The sequence below is a fragment of the Heptranchias perlo genome, chromosome 9, assembly GCF_035084215.1.
Source record: "Heptranchias perlo isolate sHepPer1 chromosome 9, sHepPer1.hap1, whole genome shotgun sequence".
In the NCBI taxonomy this organism is placed as follows: Eukaryota; Metazoa; Chordata; class Chondrichthyes; order Hexanchiformes; family Hexanchidae; genus Heptranchias; species Heptranchias perlo.
This window is the reverse complement of record NC_090333.1, coordinates 15,010,470-15,027,206: the sequence shown is the minus strand read 5'-3', so window position 1 is coordinate 15,027,206 and position 16,737 is coordinate 15,010,470. Positions and strand designations below refer to the sequence as shown.

Here is a 16,737-nt window from a genome sequence, read left to right as displayed (position 1 = left end):
TACTATGAGATTACTAATTAACCCTGTCTCATTACACAAAACAAGATCTAAAATGGCCTGTTCCCTGGTTGGTTCCACGACGTATTGTTCTAGGAAACTGTCTCAAATGCATTCCATGAACTCGTCCTCCAAACTACTTTTGCCAATTTGATTTGCCCAGTCTATATGAAGATTAAAGTCCCCCATGATTATTGCATTAACTTTGTTACAAACTCCTCTTATTTCTTGATTAATACTCTAACATTATAACTAATGTTAGGCATCACTCTCACTGATTAAACTCCACTTTGAATCCAAGTAACCATTGCTCACTCATCTCTCCCCCATTTAATTACTATGACTGTTACTAAACAACTTGTCTATCTATTGACCACCTGACTTAAAATGCTACCTTTTTTTTTTAACAGCCTGGACGACCAATGTGAAAATAGTCCCTGTGCAAAGCCCACTCCTGTAAATTCACATTTAAAATATACACACACTGTTGGCCCCAAAGAAGTGACTTTTCTCCAGGTTTTTTGCTTTAAAACTGATGGCTAGAGGCAGTCTGGAAACAGACCTTCTGTGCCAGGCCTCCACAATACGACAATGCAAACTTTTGTTCCAAGAACAATGGACACTGTTGTCTATAACTCACTATTTTCATTCATGATAGGCGGTGAAACTATGTGTCTTTTGTTGTATTATTTAATATCGCTCAACAGGAAGAAGTCCTTACAGTGTAGGAGGCCTAATGGCATAAATAGTAAAACAAAGGAGCACTCTGGACAGACAAGTAGGAATCAGCTTTTACACCTTTATGATAGCAAAGAGAAGAACAACATAAGTGAAATCTCTTCCTCGTTACATTAAACCTTCCCTATTAAACAGTGTTTTAGGTTCCTACCTGTATATTTTCTGGAATCCTTACTTCTGTTGTGGTTCCTCCATTTTCTCCAAGAGATGAAGCTCGTGGAGGGGCAGGTGGTGGTTCAGGTTCAAATTCTAGTTTTGCTACTGTTAGATCTCTGAAAAGCATAACAATGCATAAATTGAGTCTAAATGCTAAAACGTTGTCATTTCATGCACCAGGGTTTAAATTAATTGAAACACCGTAGAGCTCAAAATAGATAAACTAGGCTCCTTTGATGTAGTCCTCATTCTACAGTATTCATTTTGATACTTTAAAACAGAACTGTCCAACCTTTTGGAACTGGGGGCTACATACATGTCAAAGCCAGTGAGTAGGCCACATGATAGAAACATGAGCCCCCATATGCAAAAAAATTCAACTCCTCTTTCTCCCCCCACCACCAAAGCTCAAAAACTTGAAAGCTCCAGTTTTAGCTCGTTAAACTTCCTGGGTCCACAGCACCCCGATTGTGGATTTTCCAGTTCTGGGAAGTTTAAAGACCAGAGGCTAAGCAAAAGCAGCAGCTATAGAAACAACTTGCATTCATAGAGCACTTTTAATTTAGACAAACGCCCTAAGGCACTTTAGCGATATAAGAAAACAAAGATTCTCCTTGAATATAGAAGATTAAGGAGTATTTAAGATGATTAAAGGATTTGATAGGTTGGATAGAGGAACTATTTCCTCCAGTGGGAGAGTCCAGAAGGGGGCATAACCTTAAAATGGGAGTTAGGTCGTTCAGGAGTGATGTCAGGAAGCACTTCTTCTCACAAAGGGTAGTGGAAATCTGGAAAACTCTTCCCCCAAAAAGCTGTTGAGGCTAGGGGTCAACTGAAAATTTCAAAACCGAGATTGATAGATTTTTGTTAGGCAAAGATATTAAAGGTTATGGAACCAAGGCCGGTAGATGGAATTAAGATACAGATCAGCCATGATCTAACTGAATGGCAGTGGAACAGGCTCAAGGGGCTGAACGCCTACTCCTGTTCCTATGTTCCTTCCTATGTAAAAGGAATCACCTGAAACTTACAGCGCCAGATAAAAGGAGTTTGCAGGCCAGATTTGGCCATGCCCAGCTCTAGAATACTGACACGGTCACAAAGGTGCCTGGTTTATTAAGGGTATGTTTATGTAAGCTTAGCATCATTGCAAAGCAATTTGAGCTTGTGACTTGCCTTTAGCAAACGTATGCCAGCTATTTTATATCATCTCGTGCATCTCTAAGTTATAGATGCTAAGTTTACCCACAACTGATAATAGACTAACTGGTCTATAGTTACCCAATTTATCCTGATCTGCCAGAAGTGTTACATTGGTTACCCTCCAATCCCCCAGCACAATTTGCATATCTATGGAGGATTGAAAAATCATGACCTGAGCTTCTGCTATCTCCTCTCTGACTTCCTTCAACAACATTTCTTGCACAAAGCAGTTTTATTTCAACAAGAGAAAACAAACAATTATAATAATAAAAAACCACCACCTCATCTCTCCGTTTGCCTTCATCTCCCCTCCGCGCTCCCCCCACCCCCAACTGCAGGTAATGGACATTATGCTAAAATAACCATCCTGGAATAAATGAGCAGCTACATCTTCCTACTTTGGGTTAAGGTGGGGGTTGCAGAAATGAGGAAGAATGGGATTGGGTGTGCAAGAGGGGAAAAAAAACAACTTCTTGAAAACTCAACAATTAAACTTCGTGCAGCCCACCTTATAAGCAGGATTACAGAAAAAAAAGTAACTTATATTTATGTTGTGCCTTTCATATCCTTAGGATGTCCCAAAGCGCTTCAGAATCAATGATGTACTTTTAAAGTACAGTTACAGGTTTAATGTGGTAAACATGGCTACCAATTTGCACAAAGCAAGGTCACATGAATAGCAATGAGATAAATGACCAGATCATCTTGTTTTAGTGGTGTAGGTTGCAGGATCAATGTTAGCCAGGACACCCAGAGAACTCCCCTTTTCATCTTTTATTTAAGATGAATATTAAAAAATTCATCTTTTAATAGTGGATCTTTTACATCCACTTGAGAGGGCAGGTGGTGCTTAAGTCTCTGGAGTGGGACTTGAACCTACAACCTTTTGAGTCAGAGGCAAGCGTGTTACCACTCAACCAAGGCTGACACTCATATTCCTCCCACCCCACAAAGCAAATCATACTGTGAAGACAAATAGCAAATATGCTCAGTTATAGTCCCATAGGATGTGAATGACTGAAAACTCCTAGTGACTCATGTGGTGCACAACCGGTTCTTTCTTCAACTTCAATTGAACAGGATAAAAAGGTCTGACTGCAGCAGTAGTCAGATATAGCTTTTGGCAGGATTGTTAGTTTGGTGGAAGGTAAACTTCAGTCTGGCCTAACACAGATGGCCCATGACTAAAACTGCATCATCAAAGCATAGAGGAGAATAACTAATGTACATTCTCTGGCTTCCATTACTTTCAATAGAGTTGCTCTGGGGCACATCTCGCTGACATAATGAGAGTTACCAAAACTGAGAAGATTGACTTAAGGTCAGAAAATTAACTTTCTTCCACTCTCAAACAAAAAAAAAGAGGTAAATCAAGATTTTGCCCCCATTTAATATAAAATAGGGAACTACTTTGATCAAAAAATACTCCCTGTAGACCTTCCTCCTGCTTCAAATAAAAAATAAAAATCACATGCAACAGAGAAAGTCACTAACATTCATCAGCTTTTAGTGTCAAAATGTTATCTCCTTTACGATGGTCCACTGACTTTTAAATAAATACAACATAACTGAATAGTTTACCATGGACATACTTTAAAAACAAAAACAAAATACATACCCAGTTGATTCTGTACTTTCCGAGTGAGAAACCACTGGCACTGCAGCAGGGATAGAGGCTGGAGGGCTGAAGGTGCCAGAATTATTTACTGTAGGAATAGCTCTCCTCACCAGTCGCCCCCATGTGGCGATATTAATATTCATTTGGGGAGCTCGAAGGAACGTTTTGCCTATAGTGACGAGAAAATGCCACGCGTGAACAATGCACCTATTTATCTACTTGCTGCTGCAAAGATTTTACAAGCCTTTACCTAACACACACACAAACACACACAATGATTGTAATTTTCTATATTCAAAAGATCTGTTCACAGTCCAAAATATTTTGAAACAGAAGCACATCATAAATGCAAAACTTGCTTTTTCCAATGTTTTCACTTCTGTACCACATGAATTGTTTTAAATACACTTCTTGTTCACCTCGATATTACACGTTCTGTTTAAACTGCAAATATATTCTGTTTGAACTGTATATATTGTTTAATTCAATAAACCTTTTTCTCCATACTTCTATTAATTTGCATTAAAAATCAAAGCTCTGAAAAATTACAGAAGTGTATATTTTCCCGTAACCCACAGGATTAAGGATTGTTTTACTGTCATTCCAACCCAATTATAACTCATACCTTCATTTTTTTCTCTAAGTTGTCTGTCAAAAACACTTCCTCATCTGAAGGGGGAGGAGGAGAAAGATAGGGAAGACGAAGGTAAGAGGTGAACTGCCTCCAGTTTTTCTTCCCTTCTTCAGGGAGGCGGTAGCATCAGCTTACTGCCTCAGCTTACTGCCTCACTCAGAAACCACGGAGAAGTTAGATGAACTAAAAAAGTCGAATGGTCTTACGAATCTAAATATCTTGCGATCAGGGATCGATATACAAGGAACTCGAGGAATTAAGCTGCATCCTATGCTCATGCCCACTGTGCTGGAGCACCGCTGTATTGTACCACCACTTTAGCAACATCTCATTTACCTTTTCATTCCTTGCTAATGGTTTGATATCAGAACATAAGAAATAGGAGGAGTAGGAGTAGGCCATACGGCCTCTCGAGCATGCTCTGCCATTCAATATCAAGGCTGATCTTCAACCTCAACTCCACTTTTCCACCCGATTCTCCTAGAGTCCAAAAATCTATCGATCTCAGACTTGAGCACATTCAACGACTCAGCGTCCTAAACTCTCTGGGGTAGAGAATTCCACAGATTCACAACCCTCTGTAAAAAAAATCCACCTCATCTCAGTCTTAAATGGCTGAGCCCTTTTCCTGAGACTATGCCTCTAGTTCCTAGACTCTCCAGTCAGGGGAAAACAACCTCTCAGCATCTACTCTGTCAAGCCACCTCAGAATCTTATATGTTCCAATGAGATCACCTCTCATTCTTCTAAACTCGAGTATAGGCCCATTCTACTCATTCTCTCCTCATAGGACAACCCTCTGATCCCAGGAATCAATCTAGTGAATCTGCATTGCACCGTCTCTAAGGAAAGTATATCCTTCCTTAGATAAGGAGAGCAAAACTGTACACAGTACTCCAGGTGAGGTCTCACCAAAGCCCCGTACAACTGTAGTAAGACTTCATTACTATTGTACTCCAACCCCCTTGCAATAAAGGCCAACATGCCATTTGCTTCCCTTAATGCTTGCTATACCTGCATGCTAACTTTGTGTTTCTTGGATGAGGACACCCAACTCTCTCTGAACATCAACATTTAATAGTTTCTCACCATTTAAAAATACTCTTTTTCTATTCTTCCTACCAAAGTGAATAACCTCACATTTCTCCACATTATACTTTATCTACCATCTTCTTGCCCACTCACCTAACCTGTCTATATCCTTGTGCAGACTCTGTGTCCTCCTCACAGCTTACTTTCCCACCTAGCTTTGTATCAGCAGCAAACTTGGATACATTGCACTCGTCCTTTCAACTAAGTCATTAATATAGATTGTAGATAGCTGAGGCCCAAGCACTGATCCTTGTGGCACTCCACTAGTTACAGCCTGCCGACCTGAAAACGACCCGTTTATCACTACTCTGTTTTCTGTCCTTTAACCAATCCTCTATCCAAGCTCATATTACCCCCAATCCCATGAGCCCTTACCTTGCATAACAACCTTTTGAGGCACCTTATCGAATGCCTTTTGAAAATCTAAATGTACTACATCCACTGGTTCCCTTTTACCTACCCTGTTAGTTACATCCTCAAAAAAACGGATAAATTTGTCAAACACAATTTCTCTTTCATAAAACCGTGTTGATTCTGCCTAATTACATGATGATTTTCTAAGTGCCCTGTTACCACTTCCTTCGGTTGAGAAAGGCATGGATGTTAGGGAACTTGGGGAAATAAATAGTGATGTCTTGAGGAGTGTACATATTACAGAGAGGGAGGTGCTGGAAGTCTTAACGCGCATCAAGGTAGATAAATCTCCGGGACCTGATGAAATGTATCCCAGGACTTTATGGGAGGTTAGGGAGGAAATTGCGGGTCCCCTAGCAGATATTTGAATCATCGACAGCTACAGGTGAGGTGCCTGAAGATTGGAGGGTAGCAAATGTTGTGCCTTTGTTTAAGAAGGGCGGTAGGGAAAAGCCTGGGAACTACAGACATCTGTAGTGGGTAAGTTGTTAGAGGGTATTCTGAGAGACAGGATCTACAGGCATTTGGAGAGGCAGGGACTGATTAGGAACAGTCAGCATGGTTTTGTGAGAGGAAAATCATGTCTCACGAATTTGATTGAGTTTTTTGAAGGGGTAACCAAGAAGATAGATGAGTGATGTGCAGTAGACGTGGTCTACATGGACTTTAGCAAAGCCTTTGACAAAGTACCGCATGGTAGGTTGTTACATAAGGTTAAATCTCACGGGATCCAAGGTGAGGTAGCCAATTGGATACAAAACTGGATTGACGACAGAAGACAGAGGGTGGTTGTAGAGGGTTGTTTTTCAAACTGGAGGCCTGTGACCAGCGGTGTGCCTCAGGGATCGGTGCTGGGTCCGCTGTTATTTGTTATTTATATTAATGATTTGGATGAGAATTTAGGAGGCATGGTAAGTTTGCAGATGACACCAAGATTGGTGGCATTGTGGACAGTGAAGAAGGTTATCTAGGATTGCAACGGGATCTTGATAAATTGGGCCAGTGGGCCGATGAATGGCAGATGGAGTTTAATTTAGATAAATGTGAGGTGATGCATTTTGGTAGATCGAATCGGGCCAGGACCTACTCCGTTAATGGTAGGGCGTTGGGGAGAGTTATAGAACAAAGAGATCTGGGAGTACAGGTTCATAGCTCCTTGAAAGTGGAGTCACAGGTGGATAGGGTGGTGAAGAAGGCATTCAGCATGCTTGGTTTCATTGGTCAGAACATTGAATACAGGAGTTGGGATGTCTTGTTGAAGTTGTACAAGACATTAGTAAGGCCACACTTGGAATACTGTGTACAGTTCTGGTCACCCTATTATAGAAAGGATATTATTAAACTAGAAAGAGTGCAGAAAAGATTTACTAGGATGCTACCGGGACTTGATGGTTTGACTTATAGGGAGAGGTTGGATAGACTGAGACTTTTTTCCCTGGAGAGTAGGAGGTTTCGGGGTGATCTTATAGAAGTCTATAAAATAATGAGGGACATAGATAAGGTAGACAGTCAAAATCTTTTCCCAAAGGTAGGGGAGTCTATAACGAGGGGACATAGATTTAAGATGAGAGGGGAGAGATACAAAAGGGTCCAGAGGGGCAATTTTTTCACTCAAAGGGTGGTGAGTGTCTGGAACGAGCTGCCGGAGGCAGTAGTAGAGGCGGGTACAATTTTGTCTTTTAAAAAGCATTTGGACAGTTACATGGGTAAGATGGGTATAGAGGGATATGGGCCAAGTGCAGGCAATTGGGACTAGCTTAGTGGTATAAACTGGGCGACATGGACATGTTGGGCCGAAGGGCCTGTTTCCATGTTGTAAACTTCTATGATTCTATAATGGATTCCAGCATTTTCCCGACAACTGATGTCAAGCTAACTGGTCTGAAGTTCTGTTTTCTCCTTCCTTTCTTGAATAACGGGGCTACATTTGCTACCTTCCAATCCGCTGGGACCGTTCTAGAATCTAGGGAATTTTGGAAGATCATAACCAATGCATCCACTATCTCTGCAGCCACCTCTTTTAGAACCTTAGGATGTAGGCCATCAAGTCCAGGGGATTTATTGGCTTTTGGTCCCATTAGTTTCTCCAGTACTGTTTCTCTACTAATAATAATTACTTCAAACTCCTCATTCTCATTAGCCCATTGGTTCCCCACCATTTCTGGTATGCTTTTTGCGTCTTCTACTGTGAAGACAAATACAAAATATTTGTTTAACGTCTCTGCCATTTCCTTATTCTCCATTATAATTTCTCCTGTCTCAGCCTCTAAGGAACCAACATTTACTTCTGCTACTCTTCCTTTTTACATATTTGTAGAAGCTCTTACAATCCATTTTTATATTTCTTGCTAGTTTACTTTCATATTCTATTTTTTCACCTTACCATCAATTTTTTGGTCATCCTTAGCTGGTTTCTAAAACTCTCCCAATCCTCAGGCTTACTACTCTTCACAACATAATAAGCCTCTTCTTTTAATCTAATACTATCCTTAACTTCTTTAGTTAGCCACAGATGAATCACTTTTCCCGTAGAGTTTTTATTTCTCAATGGAATGTATATTCATTGAGAATTGTGAAATGTTTCTTTAAATGTTCACCATTGCTTTCCAACAGTCATACCTTTTAATCTAATTTCCCAATCCACCCTAGCCAACTCACCCCTCATACCTATGTAATTGGCTTTATTTAAGTTTAAGACACTAGTTTCAGACTTAAGTACGTCAATCTCAAACTCAATGTGAAATTCTATCATATTATGATCACTCTTCGCTAGAGGATCCTTTATTGAGTGATTACTAATTAACTGTCTCATTACTCAGTACAAGATCTAAAATAGCCTGTTCTATGGATGGTTCCATGACATATTGTTCTAGGAAACTGTCTTGAATGCATTCCATGAACTCATCCTCCAGACTGCCTTTGCCAATTTGATTTGTCCAGTCTATATGAAGATTAAAGTCCCCCGTGATTACTGCATTACCTTTGTTACAAGCTCTTATTATTTCTTATTACTCCTACCAGTGTTTTCTGACCCTTGTTATTTCTTATTTCCACCCATACTGATTCTACTTCCTTATCCTCTGAGCCAAGATCCTTTCTCACTACTGTCCTTATGTCATCCTTTATTATCAGGGCTACCCCCGTCCTTTTCGATTCTGCCTGTCTTTTCAAAACGTCAAGCATCCGAGAATATTTAGTTCCCAACCTTGGTCACCTTGCAACCATGTCTCTGTAATGGCTATTAAATCAAACTCATTTATCTCTATTTGTGCCACTAATTCGTCTATCTTGTTACGAATGCTTCGTGCACACAGATACAGAGCCTTTAATTTTAACTTTTTACCATTTTTCCCTGCTTTGATCTTATTCGCTGATGCACTATTACCGTTAAACACTGTCCCTTCCTGCCACACTCTGCTTCTCTTTACCCAAATCACTACACCACTCTGTTGCCTTGACTTTTCTATTTGATTTCTAAATTTCCCCTCACCTGACACCTCCCTCCCCCCGCCTCCCCTTTTTAGTTTAAAGCCCTATCGACATGCCCTAGTTATTTGATTCGCAAGAACACTGGTCCCTGCCCGGTTTAAGTGGAGCCCATCCCAGTGGAACAGCTCCCTCTTTCCCCAGTACTGGTGCCTGTACCCCATGAATCGAAACCCGTCTCCCACACCACTCTCTGAGCACGCATTTAGCTCTCTGATCTGTTTGACCCTATGCCAATTTGCTCGTGGCTCAGGCAGTAATCCAGAGATTATTACCTTTGAGGTTCTGCCTATTAATTTAGATCCTAGCACCTCAGCAGAACCTCATTCTTAGTTCTACCTATGACGTGGACCACGACAACTGGATTCTCCCCCTCATACTCCAAGTTCTTTGTCAGCCGCGAGGAGGTATCCTCAACCCTGGCACCGGGCAGGCAACATAGCCTTCGGGACTCTCGGTCATGGCTGCAGAGAACAGAGTCTATCCCCCTGACTAAACTATCCGCTACCACATTCCTTTTTACTCCTCCCTCCTCCTCCCCCCCCCCCCACCCCCGACTCGAATGGCCCCCTGTACCAGAGTGCCATGGACAGTTTGCCCATCCTCCCTGCAGCCCTTGTTCTTATCCACATAGGTAGCAAGTACTTCGTACCTGTTGGACAAGGTCAAAGGCTAAGGCTCCTCCATCACTACATCTAGGGTCCTCATACCTGCCTGACTCGTAGTCACACCCTCCTGTCCCTGACTACTGAACGAATCTAAACTACCTAACCTAAGGGGTGTGACTGCCTCCTAGATCAAAATGTCCAGATAACTCTCCCCCTCCCGGATGCATCGCAATGTCTGCAGTTCAGACTCCAGCTCAACAATTCTGAGCCAAGTAACAAGAACCTCGTTACTTGCAGCCAACTTTCTATTATCCTTAGGTCGTCTGATTTTTGAATGTTATTGTTCCCTGAATTTGATTTTAAACAAACAGATGGAACAAGCAACTACATGCTTTTACAAATCAAAAATAAAACAATGCTCATCAGAAAAGTTTGGGTTGAATTAGCAGACTAATTTGGAAGGAGCAAAGTAAACAAGAAAAAGCTGCAAATACTGGAAAATTTGAAACAAAAACAAACGCTGGAAATAAACAGCAGATCTTTCAGCATTTGTAAAAGAAACAAGGCGGGTTAACATTCGGGTATAACCCTTTATCAAAATGGAAAACAGAGAAAAGAAAGTTTCTTAAGAGGGTGGTAAAGAAAAAATAAGGTGATGGAGAAAACATAGATGCAGCAGTTGCAGGTCATTCAAGCCATTAATTTCACTGTGACAGGAGCACTGGTTGTTTTTCTTTTTTTTCCCCTTTACTGATGTGCAATCTGATATCTTATCCAAGTGGCCATTTCTTATGGGTGAGCTTAAATAGGAAGATTGTCTTGGTCTGTATGACTCAGTTACTTACTGCCTTAACCAGCTGAAACACTGGTGGAGAACTTGAAAGGAGAACTGATCCAACCATTGCTACAGCAGAACTGCAGCATGCCAGTGTTGATATTCCTGGGTTTTATTTGTTTATTAATCCCAGTTCTGGAATTGACATCCCCCCCCCACCCCCCCCGAGGGGGAAATAAGATTTAACCAGACAATCAGAAGGCTTAGTTATGTCATATACAAAACCTAAACAACGATAGCAGACTTTTAATCATCTACGGCAAAAATATAGACAGTCAACCTACTCTCCCTTCCCCATAATTAATAGGTTAAAAACAAATTAGAATAGTTTCTACTTTGATTTGAATTTTTACCTTGCTGTTTTGGAAAAATCTTCTTTTGTCGTTGAAGTTTTGGTCGTCTTTCAATAACTGGATTGTAAAAAGTGACCTGAAAATACAGTCCAATATATCACAGAAGGAACAAATACAAGAGCAAAATAAGAGGAAAGTTACTGTTTTAGATAATCCATACCTCTGCAAAGAGTGTACCCTGTGGCTCTAGATATAGGCACATTCCATGCCGTTGATTATCTAGGAAGTCTTCTAGTCGCAGAAATTTCACAGCACATAGGGATCGCCAGTCATGCCAATAAACGGACATCTCCAGTTCACGTGACTTAAAAAAAAATGTTTTTTTTAAAAATCCTGTTACCTGAAAAACTAGAACCTCTCTCATAAGAACATAAGAAATAGGAGCAGGAGTAGGCCAATCGGCCCCTCGAGCCTGCTCTGCCATTCAATAAGATCATGGCTGATCTGATCCTAACTTCAAATCTAAATTCATGTCCAATTTCCTGCCCACTCCCCGTAACCCCTAATTCCCTTTACTTCTAGGAAACTGTAGATTTCTGTTTTAAATTGATTTAATGATGTAACTTCCACAGCTTCCTGGGGCAGCAAATTCCACAGACCTACTACCCTCTGAGTGAAGAAGTTTCTCCTCATCTCAGTTTTGAAAGAGCAGCCCCTTATTCTAAGATTATGCCCCCTAGTTCCAGTTTCACCCATCCTTGGGAACATCCTTACCGCATCCACCCGATCAAGCCCCTTCACAATCTTATATGCTTCAATAAGATCGCCTCTCATTCTTCTGAACTCCAATGAGTAGAGTCCCAATCTACTCAACCTCTCCTCATATGTCCGCCCCGTCATCCCCGGGATTAACCGAGTGAACCTTCTTTGTACTGCCTCGAGAGCAAGTATGTCTTTTCTTAAGTATGGAGACCAAAACTATATGCAGTATTCCAGGTGCGGTCTCACCAATACCTTATATAACTGCAGCAATACCTCCCTGTTTTTATATTCTATCCCCCTAGCAATAAAAGCCAACATTCCGTTGGCCTTCTTGATCACCTGCTGCACCTGCATACTAACTTTTTGATTTTCTTGCACTAGGACCCCCAGATCCCTTTGCACTGCAGTACTTTCCAGTTTCTCGCCTTTAAGATAATAACTTGCTCTCTGATTTTTCCTGCCGAAGTGCATAACCTCACATTTTCCAATATTGTATTTCACCTGCCAAATCTCCGCCCACTCACCCAGCCTGTCTATATCCCCCTGTAGGTTTTTTATGTCCTCCTCACTCTCTACTTTCCCTCCCATCCTTGTATCATCTGCAAACTTTGATATGTTACACTCGGTCCCCTCTTCCAAATCGTTAATATAGATTGTAAAGAGTTGGGGACCCAGCACCGACCCCTGCGGAACACCACTGGCTACTGGTTGCCAGTCTGAGAATGAACCATTTATCCCAACTCTCTGCTTCCTGTTAGATAACCAATCCTCCACCCATGCCAGAATATTACCCCCAATCCCGTGATTCTTTATCTTGAGCAATAATCTTTTATGTGGCACCTTGTCGAATGCCTTCTGGAAGTCTAAATACACTACGTCCACTGGTTCCCCTTTATCCACCCTGTACGTTATGTCCTCAAAGAACTCAAGCAAATTTGTCAGACATGACTTCCCCTTCGTAAAGCCATGCTGACTTTGTCCTATTAAATTATGTTTATCCAAATGTTCCGCTACTGTCTCCTTAATAATAGATTCCAAAATTTTACCCACCACAGATGTTAGGCTAACTGGTCTATAATTTCCAGCCTTCTGCCTACTACCCTTTTTAAATAAGGGTGTTACATTAGCAGTTTTCCAATCTGCCGGGACCTTTGCCGAGTCCAGAGAATTTTGGAAAATTATTACCAAAGCATCCACAATCCCTACTGCCACTTCCCTCAAGACCCGAGGATGTAAGCCATCAGGTCCAGGGGATTTATCCGCCTTGAGTCCCATTAATTTACTGAGTACCAATTCCTTAGTGATTTTAATCGTATTTAGCTCCTCCCCCCCCCAGAGCCCCCTGTTTGTCCAGTGTTGGGATATTCTTAGTGTCCTCTACTGTAAAGACAAACAAAATATTTGTTCAGCATTTTTGCCATTTCCATGTTTCCCACCATTAATTTCCCGGTCTCATCCTCTAAGGGACCTACGTTTGCCTTAGCCACCCTTTTTCTTTTTATATAACTATAGAAACTCTTGCTATCTGTTTTTATATTTTTTGCTAATTTATTTTCATAATCTATCTTCCCTTTCTTAATCAATCCTTTAGTTACTTTTTGCTGTCTTTTGAAGACTTCCCAATCTTCTTTCCTCCCACTAAGTTTGGCTCTCTTATATGTCCTTGTTTTTAGTCGGATACTGTCCTTAATTTCTTTACTTAGCCATGGATGGCTGTTATTTCTTTTACACCCTTTTTTCCTCAGTGGAATATATATTTTTTGAAAGTTGTAAAATAACTCCTTGAATGAACACCACTGCTCATGTACCGTCTTACCCTTTAATCTATTTTCCCAGTCCACTTTAATCAATTCCGCTCTCATACCATCATAGTCTCCTTTATTCAAGCTCAGTATGCTTGTTTGAGAACCAACCTTCTCACCCTCTAATTGGATATGGAATGTAACCATGTTATGGTCACTCATTCCAAGGGGATCCTTAACTAGGTCATTATTAATTAATCCTGGCTCATTACACAGGACCAGGTCCAAGGTTGCTTGCCCCCTTGTAGGATCAGTTACATACTGCTCAAGAAATCCATCCCTAATATACTCAATAAACTCTTCCTCAAGGCTGCCCTGCCCAATTTGATTTGTCCAGTTAATATGATAGTTAAAATCCCCCATAATTATAGCTGTTCCCTTATTACATGCCCCGACTATTTCCTGATTAATACTTCTTCCAGCAGAGTTGCAACTATTAGGAGGCCTATATACTACGCCCACATAATTCAGCAACATTTGAGAGATCGGTCAAGCTTCACTCATTTGGAGTGAGTCACTTGTTATGGTGGTTTAAAATTGCATCTCTCTGAAAGGGGCACCATTCCATCTTTTCAAATGGGTTTGTAATTTAGCCTCACTCCTAACATTTCTCTGAAGTGAGGATAACCGTAAGTGTAGAGTTGCTGACAGACCAGTGGCAGGTTAATGTGCCACACTATACCTTGGCACAGTAGGATTCTGGTTTGTTCCAGAAATTATCCACATGGAGAGCTAAAAAGATATGAGGCACCTCCCAAAGGGATGGGGGAAAATCTGATGAAAAGCTTGATGCATATTACTTCTACACCCCAATGTCCCTGCTGATTACAAAGCAACAGGCGGAGAGAGCACATCAGAATGCTAGTTGGTCAAAGGCAGCTATGTGGTTAAGAAATTAGCCTTTATTCTAAATTGAAGCATGTGCATCTATGTTTACAAGTGAGTGTGTCAGAATTCCTGCTATTCTACTTCTAGTTTTGTGATTGGAAAGTGTCACTGCTATAGAATTGATGCCATTTAAATTTTGAGTACAGTTTTACAGAGGAGAGATATTCATCTTGCACAGAAAATTCACATGAACTATTGTGACAGGCTAAAAAGCAAGGTTGGTGCAGCAAACATCTGGTGGTAGGTGGGTGAGGAATTAGTGTAAAGAATTCAAGCTTACATTCATCTTTTTACATTGAACATAACCCAATTTATAGCTAGTCACTGTGTAAAATTCCATGATTATTTAGTGTTGCAGCCAGACTTTGGTCTAAATTCCATATAGCACTATTTGTTCATTTACAATTTAGACAAGCATTAAAACTAGAGTGATTAAATCCCAGCTTAGAGTTTGCCCTCATTAATAAGGCAATGTCCTACTTCCAAGAAAGAATGGCTGTGCAGTTTCTCTCCCTTACCCGATCTAGCTCTAATGTAAACTTCTGATCCCATGACTGATTGCAAACTGGTTTCCAACTGGTCTGCCCAACAACTGTATTGTCCAGCTTCAGTACAGCACCGATCTCATCTGTGCAGGAATAATAAATACTCAGTTAGAAAATGCAAGAGGAATTGCTCATTTATGAGGCTCTGTCCCACGAGATGACCTTTAATAAATCAGAAGTGAAATTAACCGGACTCCTTACGCTCTGGTCTGTCAGTTGGGTGGGGTAATAAGTTTCATGAGTCAATGTGCACTCTCATTACTGACCAGGACCAGTTAGCTTCCAGTATAATACTTTCTGAAATGAATGATGAGTTTAGGGAGCACATTCTGCCCTTTGTTTTTAGCACACCCCACCCAGCACTTTATCACAATAATGCTAAAGTAAATTTGAGTTAGCTATTCATAATTCCTTTCCTCCTACAAACCAGCGGCTATAAACCAAGCTTGGCATCAACCAACAACTACTATTCCATTTAGCTGACCTTTTGTTCTACTCATTTCAAGCATGCTGGTGCACTGCATTATGTGACCTTGACCCTTCACCTAGGTTTCTCAACAAATAAAAATATATATACGCTAGCCTACGTTTGACAGTTACTTATTCTAGTAACAGATTTCAACCAAAACCAAAATTATTACCATGTACAGTTTTAAGAGGAACATGTTTTTACTTCAATAATGTTTCATCTCACTTAAAAGCTGCATTAGCTAAGTGGGTCTTCTGAACTTGAATTTATACACTGAATCATTAAAGGAGTCTTGTAAGGACTGTGTGTTTTACTATGCCCGTTTGCTGCATTTCTTTGCTTATAACTTTTATAATTCAACCTCAGACTACTGACAAAAGAATTTGATATTTCTAATACCAATTTTCCTCAGACCTAAAAAGTTAAAGTATGCAAGTTCCTTGAAGCACTCCCCATGGTCAGAAAGCTTACCAACATGGTTTTGTGAAGCCTCTGTATCCCACAATTCCAAAAATGGAATGCTTACACTTATCTTTTGCAATAAGACTACAAAATTTGTAAGAAAGCAGCAAAAATGGGACATTTGAACACTTAGCTGTCTCAATAATGTTAACATGCATATTGTACTCAGAACACAGATTATAGAGCCCTCCCAGGTTCAGTTCCTGGTCAATACCTAGCTCAGCCAAAGTAGTGGTGGGATGGTATATTATGTCTTAGCATATCCAGACCCCGGGGGGGAGGGAAAAAAGAGTGGATTAAATAGTCTGTCTCTGCTCGCGATTGTTATCAAGTGACCACCATTGTTACCTTCTGCACCCAGCACTCCCCCAAATCCCCTTTGCTGGAAAGTGTCAGGTGAAGCTGCAATTGGGCATTGCTATATGATGCTCCATTCTCTTTGGTCAGACAGCCTACCAACACCATTGAGGTTCATACCTTGTTTTAGTAGCAATTCCTCATGTAAGAGAGGGCTACAAATGTGTGTGCCACCATATGTCATCTTTTGGACATGAGGCAAGAAAAAGGGGGAGGGATCAAAATTTAAATTTATATAAAGGTTACACAAAACAGAGCATGGGTGCACAAATACATAAGCCAACGTGTTGATTTATTGAAACAAAACGTCTGATTTCTCCATCAAGTATGAAACAACTTTTTGTAGAATCATAGCAAGGTTACAGCACAGAAGGAGCT

General features: G+C 40.7%; 1 protein-coding gene across 2 annotated transcripts in view; it reads right to left on the bottom strand.

The window, feature by feature from the left end:
- Positions 1–16,737, bottom strand: part of LOC137325138 (serine/threonine-protein kinase N2-like) — a 98,514-nt gene that overhangs the window by 18,458 nt on the left and 63,319 nt on the right. For both annotated transcript variants that reach the window (XM_067989886.1, XM_067989887.1), the window contains exons 8-12: positions 15,045–15,154; positions 11,295–11,438; positions 11,135–11,210; positions 3,713–3,881; positions 887–1,007 (exon numbers count right to left, since the gene is read on the bottom strand). In XM_067989886.1, the coding sequence (XP_067845987.1) occupies positions 887–1,007; positions 3,713–3,881; positions 11,135–11,210; positions 11,295–11,438; positions 15,045–15,154 (620 nt within the window). The remainder of the gene's footprint in view (positions 1–886; positions 1,008–3,712; positions 3,882–11,134; positions 11,211–11,294; positions 11,439–15,044; positions 15,155–16,737) is intronic.